At 42.0% G+C, this 11,844-nt stretch overlaps 1 protein-coding gene across 2 annotated transcripts; it reads left to right on the top strand.

The window, feature by feature from the left end:
* The first annotated feature begins 453 nt into the window (after nucleotides 1-453).
* Nucleotides 454-11,366, top strand: LOC133953342 (zinc finger protein 316-like). 2 transcript variants are annotated; one of them, XM_062387222.1, is made up of 5 exons: nucleotides 454-842; nucleotides 3,309-3,382; nucleotides 9,457-9,571; nucleotides 10,133-10,162; nucleotides 10,244-11,366. In XM_062387222.1, the coding sequence occupies exons 1-5, from the start codon at nucleotides 581-583 to the stop codon at nucleotides 11,167-11,169; spliced, it is 1,407 nt and encodes a 468-aa protein (XP_062243206.1). In that variant the 5' UTR covers nucleotides 454-580; the 3' UTR covers nucleotides 11,170-11,366. The 2 variants fall into 2 exon arrangements, with proteins under 2 accessions (XP_062243206.1, XP_062243205.1); XM_062387221.1 differs by having other exon boundaries at nucleotides 10,133-11,366.
* The last annotated feature ends 478 nt before the right edge of the window (nucleotides 11,367-11,844 follow it).

Raw genomic sequence — 11,844 nt, 5'->3', positions numbered from 1 at the left:
CTGTTAATACTGTACTATTCCATATATAATTCTTACTGAACATATCTTTTTTTATTTTATTTACATTCCACTTTAAATATGCACAATACTCTGCGCTTTTACTGCCTTTTTTTGCACTTCTTGTTAGATGCTAAACTGCGTTTCATTGTATAAGTACTTGTACTGTGCAATGACAATAAGGTTTAATCTAATCTAATGATGAGTGAAGTTTCATATTCAGGGTTAGGCTTAGGTTTACAGCCTGACGGGAAGCTTCAAACCAGATGAAGATCACATACACTATTCTGAACAAGGATTATTTGGATTTCAGAGTATCAGGTTGGGAACGGAAAGATTCTGACTCAGCTGACTAAAGTAAAGCTTAACAACAAACTGACGTCATCAGAGGGCGCCTCATGCACTTCATAGACACACAACATTTTAGCGGCACACAGTCGGGGACATACACAGACTGTGAATCCGGCTCCAAGTATTTTGCATGTCTCTCCGATCAGACACCACCGTGTGGATTAGTTGACACCCGAGCCCTGACGCGCACACCTGTCAGTGCACGGACACACACACACAGACAGCCAAGACAATGATGGCGGACTGTGTCGGCTTTCAGGCGCAGATTGCCTCGATCATAGAGATACTGGCCAACTCTGCGGTGGCGGAGATCTGTAAACTGGTGGACGATGGCTTCGCGGCGCTGCGTTCCAAAATGGAGCAGGAACGCGACAAGAGCGAGAAGGAGAACGACGCGCTGCGGCAAAAGCTGCGATACATGGACGTGAAAATGAGGAGCTATCAGAGGAAGATGAGGAGGCGAATTCAGCGGGAGGAGGTCAGGCCACCCGAAGGTAAAGAGGGGCAGGCAGCAGCTGGCCCGCGGTGGAGGAGACATTAGTCCGAAGGAGGCCGGGCACACACACATGTCCTCATATACACTGTTATGAAACCACATACTGACTTCATGAATGTTACAACCTGGTAACCCATATTTTCTATGAGGTTTCGACATGACCTACTGCTGCTGGGCTCCGGTTCATTCCTGTTCATCCCACTGTTGTACAGTCCCGCTCACCATTATTGGCACCCCTTCATTTTTACTGCGGTCAAGCCAGCCGACACTCGCGTGTCTGTGGTCAAATCAGCCGACAGAAATTCAACTGCACCCATATACTGATATTTATGGTAAACGCATCCGAACCGCCCATAACGGAAACGGGGATATTTCAAAGTACAATAAAAACTGTTTGCTCGATAATTCCAGACTGAGACTGATATGCCTGTGTTCAGGACCTATCTGACTACCCAAACAATGAATATTAGACATTTTTACTGTATAAATTAAAAGATATTTCAAAGTAAAGTCCAACATTTCAACTGTGGAATACATAATTTCTGGATATTTCAAAGTACTATAAAAATACCTTCCCCAATAATTCCAGAGTGAGACTGATATGGCTGTGTTCAGGACCTCTCTGACTACCCACACAATGAATATTGAAATAAGTACTAATAAGAACTTTTTATTTACTAAAGCATGCCCAGTTCATAAGCACCATTGGCAGACAGAGAGTAGGCAATATATTTGTTGTGTCCTTTTTAATTTACATTAATATTGTGATATCATCAGGTAGTTTACCTTACTTTTTGTTAAGGCTTATGTACTTTTGTATGTTTTCTATCAACCTGCCAGGGACTGCGGATGAAAAAAAAAAAGGTCAAGGTACAGTGGCCTCAAAAAGTATGTTTATATTTTTCTTGAACATGATATTTTAAGATCAGCTTGAGGGAATGTCTTCAAATTTTGTATACACTGATTCGATTTTGGTAGTCAGTTATTTTTTTTTTGCCTCTTGAATCGTAATTTTCAACACCTGACTTGAGGGAATTTCTTTTGTTCAGTTGTCACTAGGACTCAAAGATGAAGTGATTGCATTTCAGTGGTCATGAGTAAAGGTCACATTGAAAAGAAATTATAAAAAAAAATGTACACTGAAATTGTAGTGGTTGGCGGGGCAATACAACAGCAGTGTGGTGATCATAGTTTATTTAGGAACTCCACTCTGTTGGTACTTCACAACATACATTTCTCTAGTTTGATTTTTATATAAATAACAGAAAGAATGTGTTGTTGTGCACTGAAAAAGACAAACAGACATTTTGTATGTCCCTACATTAATAAAGACTGCATGTTTACTTAGTAGTACTTTTCCCACTTAACTTAAATCATCAAACTGACATTTTTTCGCCTTATTAGTTATTTATCCTAGGTTTGTTTATTTAATATTGTTTTATTTGCTTATCTTAAAGGGATATTTCACAGAAAAAGAAAATGCATTCATCTCACCTACTCACCACTATGCCAATTGAGGGGAGGGTCAAGTGTTTGAGTCCCAAAAAACACTTTGGGAGAACACCAAATCCAATAAAATAAAATTCACTGGTGACAACTAATTCAAACTTTAAAAACAACAGAAAAAATACCTTAAATGCCTGGATACTCCTTTTGTGGTGTCATCCAAGTAAAAATATAAGAGCTTCCGGACACTTGGATGACACCACAAAAGGAGTATCCAGGCATTTAAGGTATTTTTTCTGTTGTTTTTAAAGTTTGAATTAGTTGTCACCAGTGAATTTTATTTTATTGGATTTGGTGTTCTCCCAAAGTGTTTTTTGGGACTCAAACACTTGACCCTCCCCTCAATTGGCATAGTGGTGAGTAGGTGAGATGAATGCATTTTCTTTTTCTTTATCTTGCTGGCTGCCGACCATAGACTATGATTGCAGCAGGACTGCTTGATATATAGTATTTCTCCTCAGATACTTGACAATTACTGACAATAATTCATCTATTCATTGACCTTCAGTTATCCTTCAAAATGTTTACCCTAATCAATGCTGCTAAAACCTTTATCTTGATGATGATATCCTTTACACGTGGCATCTATTGCACTTTTGTCCGTCCTGGGAGAGGGATCCCTAACATGTGTCTCTCTCTGAGGTTTCTATGTTCTTTTTTTACCCTGTTAAACGTTTTTTTGTAGTTGGGGATGTTTCCTCCTGATCCAGAGCTTGCAGGTGGATGTTGCAACAAAACCACTGATGCCAACCTTAACAGGGCAAACTATTACATACCTAGGGAGAGACTTACTTTACAACCAGTGAGGATGTATTTGAGGGGAGATGGTGATGAGCATAGCAGGCAGGGTGGATCTTCATTTAGCCACTGCCGGAGGTTTTTAGGTTTTCAGACAGGGTATAGAGGCGTAAAAGCTTCATTGGACAGTACTTGCTCAGGGTCTTTTGTTATTTTACAGGACCTGATGACCATCAGCCTCTGGTGTCTCTTCATCCCTCCTCAGAAGAAAAATCCTTTCATCACATTTCAGAGGTAAAGATTAATCGCCAGAATGATTCTGTGTTTCACTGAAAACAGATCAACATACAATGGGCCTGATCTACTAAAGGATGGTGCGTGCAAAAACGTGTGCAAACTTGATTTTACCGGCAAAAAAACATGCAAGCTGATCTACTAACGGTGCGCGCTGAGAATAACATGTAGTATGTTTGCCTTAATAAATACGCAATATCAGGCATTTCTACATGAAATATTGGGAGTAGTAGATGCAAATACTTAAATTTAGCACATGTATTGGGATTTACAAAGCCTGAAAAAAATTGCAGGGATTTTGACTGCGTCTATATCTAATGGTAGGTGCAAGGTAGGTGCTAATAAGCACTGTGTTGCACATACAGTAGATGGCTGCAACCAAACAAAACTGTTCCCTTCGTGTTGAGAAGATTTACTGAATGAGGATGGTTGAAAATTCTCTCACAGTTCCCCCTTTTTGATCATGAGAACAACAATAACTGGAATGAGAAAAGCTGTATGATACAATGGATACAACTGTGTAAATTCAACATGGAGGTCTCACACATCAAGTTAATTTGAACCCCCCACAGGCAAACATCTCTCGGCTAATTTGAGTAAGGGCTCTGCAGCCACCAATTAGTCCTGCTTATTTTCAAGGTTTTCAGAAGATGAGTGATAATATTAAAATCATAACAAGGTCAAATGGGACATATTTCTTGATTGTAATAGAAAAGTTCTTGAGTCAAAACAATCCTATTAGGGACTTCCGGTTTGACACTTGGCAGAGTAGGTAGCAAACCAGGAATACTCTGTTCACATTCGGTCAAAATCCTTCTTAAATCCGTCTAATTAACTGGATGATCTAGAAAACCGATCCAGGCGAAAAAATATTTGCATAATAGAACTGCCTGAAGAAGTTGAAGGACTGCATCCCACTTCATTCATTGACACATTGCTGAAAGAAACTTTTGGCGCGGAGGCTTTCCCTACCTCAATGACAGGGCTCATCGGATCGCCATGGTCAGGAATAATCCAGCGGACTCCACACCACGTCCCCTCATCGTGCGAATTCACCACTTCCAGACCAAGGCGCGCATCCTGAAGCTAGCAAGAGAGGCCACCTCCATTTCTTTTCGTGGATCACAAATTCAATTTTTCCCGGACTTAAGTGTTGATATCTCCAGGAAGAGAGTTGCATTCATCCCAGTGAAGTCGCAGTTTGAAAATGCTGGATTAAACTACAGGATGCTGTTCCCTGCCAAGCTCTAGGTTATCGACAAGGACAGACAGGAGAAGCATATCTTTCTCTCACCCGACGAAGCTGTCTTATCTCTGGGAAGACTTGCGGGCAATCAGGGCTCGGATGCTTCCACGCAGGCTGAAACATAGCGCGGGTAGGCTATCAACTTCACGCTGGTGAGTAATCTAATTCCAGATACATCCTATTAAATGAACTCTAACCGTAGCCCACTCCATAGGACTTCATATTAGTCAACTTTCGTTATAAATGGAAATTTTTCGATTTACATTGACTGCTACATGATGCTTAAGAGGCCCGGTTGGATTTAAAAAATTTGATTTAGATTTAGAAAATGCTCTAGTTATATGCCACGTTTGGTTGCCTACTATGTTGTTGTGACTTAATTTTGGTCGTTTAACTTTTTTTTATGTACAGATGCCTCTGAAAAGCTATTTTTCTCTCTTCCTATGTTGTACTATATTTTTTAAGAGGCTAATTATACTATTTTATACTATATTTTCATAGTTAGGCTTTATTATCTTTCAAATCTAAAAAGGGTGGCACACGTCACCCACAATCTGTTCCTCTTATTGTTCCTGCTACTCTTAAAGAGTGTTATTCCTAGTGACTCTGTGTTGTGCACATATCCTTTTATTGGAAAACATATTTTCTGTAATAACAGAGTACGAGTGAAGAGATTAAGCATAGGTAGCAGGTGTTCTTTTTGCTATTTGCTAAAGCAAGTTTTTCAGCCCAGCCTTTTTATTTTTATTTTTACTTTTTATGAATCTGGTGATAAGGCTGGCAAAATGTTAGCCCAACAAGCCTTCCAATCTGACTCCTCTCGCCTCATACCTAAGGTTCATGGTGAGACTGTGACCAGCCATTCCGGGATTAACAAGGTCTTTACACAATACTACAGTGACCTATATAGGTCTGAACAGGATGAGAACTCCCCAAAAATTTAGAGCTTCTTTGACAAACTCACATTTCCCTCTATCCCTCCGGAGCACAATTCACCACTTGGAGGAGAGATCTCAAACACAGAAATCTTAGATGCTATTAAATCTTTAAAATGCAATAAAACACCTGGGCCGGATTTGCACCTGAACTATCCCCACTGCTCCAAGCCATGTTTAATGACTCCTTGTTGTCTGAAGAGCTTCCATCAACCCTATGACAAGCTGCTATTACACTTATTCTTAAAAAAGGTAAAGACCCACTACAGTGCGCTTCTTATTGCCATATCTCTTTACTGAATGGCGATTGTATAATTCTGTCTAAAAACCTAGCCGCTAGACTGGAGAAGTTACTACCACAAATAATATCCACAGATCAGACAGGTTTTATTTTAAATAGACACTCTAGCTCAAACCTGAGAAGACTGGGATGTACTGGGATATTATGTTGTTGCTGTAGTTTGTTTTCAATGTTAGTATGTCTTTGTGTATCCCCCTCTTTTTTTTGAGTGGCTTGACCAGCCGCTATATATGTGCCCATCTCTCAGTTGAGAGTTTTTCTTTTTTTATATACTTTTTTTGATACTTGAGGCTAGTTGGAGTAATTTACCTTTTTACCAGTTGTGAAATTTACTTTTTTCCCCTCTTGTTAATGGAAACTTAATTAAAAAACTACTTTTTGTTCAAAGAAACTCTGTGGCTCTCTGGTCTTCCTGCTCGGTCCCTCACATACCTGTTCTCAGTGCTCAAGCTATTTGGATTTGGTGAAGCTTTTATATCCTGGATAAAACTTTTATATGCTCAACCCTTAGCTGCAGTAGTTACCAACGGTCAGCAGTCTGAATATTTCTCCCTGGGTAGAGGCACCCGCCAAGGCTGCCCCCTGTCACCCCTTCTCGTCGCCATTGCAATAGAGCCATTAGCCATTGCCCTTAGGCAATCTGATGAGTTTTCAGGCATAGTGCGAGGTGGACTTACTCACAAATTATCCCTCTATACAGATTACTTACTTTTATATACATCTAACCCTATAACTGCTGTTCCGTCAATTGTCAATACTAATTTTGGGAAGATATCTGGCTACAAAATTAATCTCCAGAAGAGTGAAATGTTCCCTCTCAATCAGGCTGCCTCTCAATTTCCCCATCACATTTCCCATTCAAAGTAGTTAAGAAGGGATTTAAATACCTTGGAGTGGAAATCACGCCCACTTTTTCACTGCTATTTATAAAGAACTTTGGAGTGCTCCTTGAAAAGTGTAAATAGGATATGGTGAGATGATCCGGTCTGCCGCTCTCCTTGGTTGGTCGAGTTAACCTAATTGAAATGGTTTTATTACCAAATTTCTTTACCTCTTCCAAAACATTCCTATCTTGATAAGGAAAAAGTTTTTTAAAACTTTGGACCACTGCATAGCGTCTTTCATCTGGAATGGTAAATCTCACAGGATTAAAAGGCAATCGCCTGAAAGACCCAGGGGGCTAGCTGGCTTGACTCTGCCCAATTTTACACATTATTACTGGGCGTGAAGTATCATGAAAATATCGTTCTGGATGGAAGACTTGAGTCCACTTGCGTCTTATTAGTGAGGGCAACATATGAAAATCCGGGAACTAAATCCTTACCAAGAAATTTCTTTACAATTGTGTTTAGGAAGGTGTGTTATATCATGTCTTAAAATGTTGAAATTCAACTCCTGTGGGAAACCTCCTAAAAAATTGCTCAAAGTTGGGGTACCTGTAACCGCTTTTTGAAAAATCGAAAATGTTAAATTTGGCTTTAAGTAACTTGTGAGGGGTGAAACTAGGGTTTTTTCATGATTCTGAGTTGATTGCAAGCAGTAGTTTTTCACCAAAACCACTCCTTAGTGCAAAAACAGCCACCCCCTCTTTTCCCACTCACTGCATTTTCAGCAATTATTCACGAATAAAGGGTTCCAAAAACCCCCGCCTCCCCAAAAACAATAAAAAATTTAAATAACCCAGTTAACACCATGAAAATGTTGTTTAAAAAAAGTCATTATACAATTAGAATACTCTTCTTTTCAAAGTAATCATAGCTGTAAAATATGTACACAAATGTTACTGACCTCAACAGAGCCATCTCTAGCAGCAGCCAATGCCTCTCTCACAATTGAAGTGTCAGCATCATTGTCACACTGCTTGACAGTGATGTTTTCGAAATGTTGAAGAAAGGAGGTGGATGAGCTCACTCTTGTTATGAGTGTTGTCCAAGAACTTTGCTCTTGGTGTCCAGTGTATCAGATCTGGTCGAATCTGGAGATCACAGCATGACTTCTTGGTACGTCTGATGTGGTCATGATCTTTTGGCGATCTGCTATAGCCATCAAAGACCACAATGATCTTCTGAGAGCGACAGCCAAGACCCTGCAAGTATCTCAGGTAACTGTTGGCAATCTCCTGCCAACTCTGACCTTGTTCCCACTTCACCATGTAGAGGAGCCATCCACCCTCAACCACCAGAGTGGAGGAGGGTTAGTGAGTGAGGCCAAGCGGATCAGTTAAATCCTTCAGGCTAGTCTTGGAAAAGCCTGCCTTGTTTGCCTTGTTCATTTTCTGATTTTTGTTGCTGAACAGGGACAACGGAAGGGAAGTCAGCTCATAGTGTAAGCTCAACTGTCATAGCCCGTTCGTCCAAAATAATCAGTCGGTTGAACAACTTGAGTGAGTCAAGGTGAATCTTCTGTTCATTGACCTTGGGAATCTTTCTGAGTGATGACAGGGCTTGTACCTTCAACTTCAGCTCCATGGTCGATGTGGCTGACCGTCCATTCAGCTTTATCTGCATCTCCCTCCCTACTTCAGCTACTCTCTCTGCATTAACTGGGTCATCTCTGAGTTAAACTGGAACACCGGATCAAGATGGCGGCGTAGCCTGAAAGCTCCACACAACCGAACTCAAACTTTAGAAAAACCCCACAAATGCACCGATAATTTTCGAGCAAACAGAGCGCCTCTTGATATGTCAGGATCATCCGAATCGAAACCCTACGATATTTTCACCAGAGCACACAAGTATCGTCGAGGCATCAACGTCTCTGGCAGTGACGACGGTAGCTAATGATAGCTAACAGCATGGCTAATATATCTGATGTGCTGGCAGAGCTGAAGTCCCTCTGTTTGGATTTTGGATCAAAACTGGACAACATTGATAACCGTTTGTCGGATGTTTGTCAATTGTGGCGATTGAAGGTAAACTTTCAGACGTGGAACGGGCAAATGCAAAGCGTATCTGAGAGGCAGAAAAACGTGTAGCAACAACAGAAGACAGGCTGCAGCACACTCAAGAGGCACTCGCCTCAACCACTAAACGAATTGCCTATCTTGAATCAAAAACAGAAGATTTGGAAAATCGAGGCAGAAGAAAGAACCTGCCGATTTTTGGTCTACGTGAACGAGCTGAAGGAAATAAGCCACTCTTCGACTTTGTCAACGACATGCTGCCGCGATGGCTCGGCTTTCCTGATAAAGCTTTCACTTTGGAGCGAGCTCATCGCACACTGGCACCGGCCAAACCTAACCAGAGCTGAGCAGTTCTTGTCCGCTTTTTGAAGCTTCAGGAGAAGGAATTTGTGTATCGCGAAGCAAAGAAGCGAGAACTCATGCACGACGACGGCAAGCTTTCTTTCTCTCAGGATTTATCTGCAGAAACGGTCCGTATTCGGCGAGAATTTGCCCCGGTTGTGAAGCAGTTTGTGGCCACGGGAAACTTTCGTGGATTTCATCACAATCCATGTAAACTGAGGGTGCTTCACAATGGAAGAATTCATCTCTTTTCAACACCGCAAGAGTTTTAGATTCGGTGGTTGTGGCAGTTCTGCAGCTGAGTCTGCTTCAGAGTTAAACAAATTGTTGTCCTGTAAACCTTCACAGCAGGGTGAAACCAAGGTGATGGCTCTGGTGAAGCAGGAGAAAGTGGAAAGAGACAACTGCAACCTGGACCTCAAGGTGGAGGTGAACATAAGGGCAGAGAGTGGCCTATCAAATGGTGAGTGCTTAATTTGTTTATTTACAGCCTTAACTGTAGTCTGAACATGTTAATTGGTAAAAACATTTACACCTCGTCTGAACTTCAGATTTTCTACATTAACACCACCATATTTATTGGTTGATTAACTAGAGTTACCTGATGAGTTTGAAACATGTAAAACCTTCTGTTTTAAAGTTCAGAAAACTTGAGATATTTACCATAGTAGCAAATGTACCAGACAGATCTGCTTTTTGTTAACATCGTGTTTTAGACATGCTTTTCCCCCTAAAAATCTTTGCAATTAGTTTATCTTTCCACCTTAGCACCCATAGACAGACCAATCCAACCAAAAAAGGTGTGATTCTTTACCATTTACACAATTCGATTAGTATTTTCTAGTCAACAGTTCGATGCATCTTGATGCATCTCAATTTATCACATCGCCTTACATTGCCCCCACCCCAATGTATGTACATTGAGGTCCCTAAATTCAATTCATCAAGTCTCTGAGTTGTTCCCCTTTCCTTTTCCTTAAAATCCACTCACCCTGTTGCTCTCTGACTTTCTGCACCTCCTCAGCTCTGGAGCCCAATGAAGAGATCCTCCATGGTAATGTTAGTGACACAAGTGTCTTCACCCCTTCTACCCCCTCCACCAACCAACCCTCTTCCTCTCCTACTGACTCCACAGTGGATCTGACCTGCCAACCACGAGCCAAAGGTAAAGCCATCGAGGTCCTGGGAAACAGTTTGGCAGGCAGCAGTGGGGGCCTCCTGGGTCCTGAAGCTGTTCGCAGGGAACTTGGAGTGAGCCTTACAGATGGTCCTCTGAAAACAGAGATCCAGACAGATGATTGCATGGAAGAAGGACTTCATCTCTCTCAGCTGTCAGCCCCTGTAGCATCAGATGAGCCCAGCCCCGACCGCCTCCACAGCCTGGGCCTTGACCTGGTCTGGATGCAGGAGAGGGTCAGCCATCTTGGTGCAGCTTATGCGGTAGCACAGTTGGGTTTGGGTAACACAGAAACTGGACACCCCTCTGCCTCCTTTCCCTCACAGGGAGGTGGAGACATTTTAGATTGCCCTCCAACTATGCTTTTCACAGGTGGAGCTCATGAAATGGCTGCCTTTGCTGCTTCTTTTGACATGGCAGCTGCGGCCACCACTGCTGCCGCTGTTGTCACTGCACCAGCTCCACCCCCTCCCCCTTCAGCTCCTTCTGCCATAACGACCAGCCAGAGGCGGCCTTATAAGAGCAGAGTTACCTCTTCAAAAGAGCCTGTGTCTTGTGCATTTTGTGGTCGTCTTTTCCCAAGTGCAGCTGCCCTGGAGCTGCACCAGCGGGTGCACACAGGGGACAGACCCTACACTTGCCCCCACTGTGGAAAGGGCTTCGCCCAGCCCAACAACCTGCGGGTCCACCTCCTCATCCACACCGGGGAGAGGCGTTATCGATGCACACTTTGCGGGAAGAGTTTCATCTCATCCAGCCACCTGAAGAGGCACCGCACAGTCCACACGCAGGAGAAGCCCTACAGCTGCTCGCGCTGTGGACAGTCCTTCAGCCAGATGTGTAGTGTTCGCAGACACCGGCAGCAGTCCCAGTGTGGACTGTAGACTGACCCCCGGATGAGGTGGATCCAATCTTAAATTGATCCCCACCTGAAGGGTTATTCGCTCAAATTCCTTTTATATGGGAATTCATGCATCTTCTCTAAGCATGAGCAAACAAGAGAAGGTTGTATCCTGTGATATCATGACGTATATTTTTCCTAAACCATAGAAGTCATACAGTGGGGCAAAAAAGTATTAAGTCAGCCACCAATTGTGCAATTTCTCCCACTTAAAAGATGAGAGAGGCCTGTAATTTTCATCATAGGTATACTTAACTATGAGAGACAAAATGAGAAAAAAAATCCAGAATATCACATTGTCTGATTTTTAAAGAATTTATTTGCAAATTATGGTGAAAATTTGGTCAATAACAAAAGTTCATCTCAATACTGTGATTTATACCCTTTGTTGGCAATAACAGAGGTCAAACGTTTTCTGTAAGTCTTCACAAGCTTTTCACACACTGTTGCTGGTATTTTGGCCCATTCCTCCATGCATATTTTCCTCTAAAGCAGTGATGTTTTGGGGCTGTCGCTGGGCAACACAGACTTTCAACTCCCTCCACAGATTTTTTTTATTGGGTTGAGATCTGGAGACTGGCTAGGCCGCTACTGTTTGTAGGTGACCAAATACTTATTTTACAGAGGAATTTACAAATTAATTCATTAAAAACCCTAC

This window comes from Platichthys flesus, chromosome 5 (genome assembly GCF_949316205.1).
Source record: "Platichthys flesus chromosome 5, fPlaFle2.1, whole genome shotgun sequence".
NCBI classification, from domain to species: domain Eukaryota; kingdom Metazoa; phylum Chordata; class Actinopteri; order Pleuronectiformes; family Pleuronectidae; genus Platichthys; species Platichthys flesus.
This window is presented reverse-complemented; position numbering and strand designations above follow the sequence as displayed.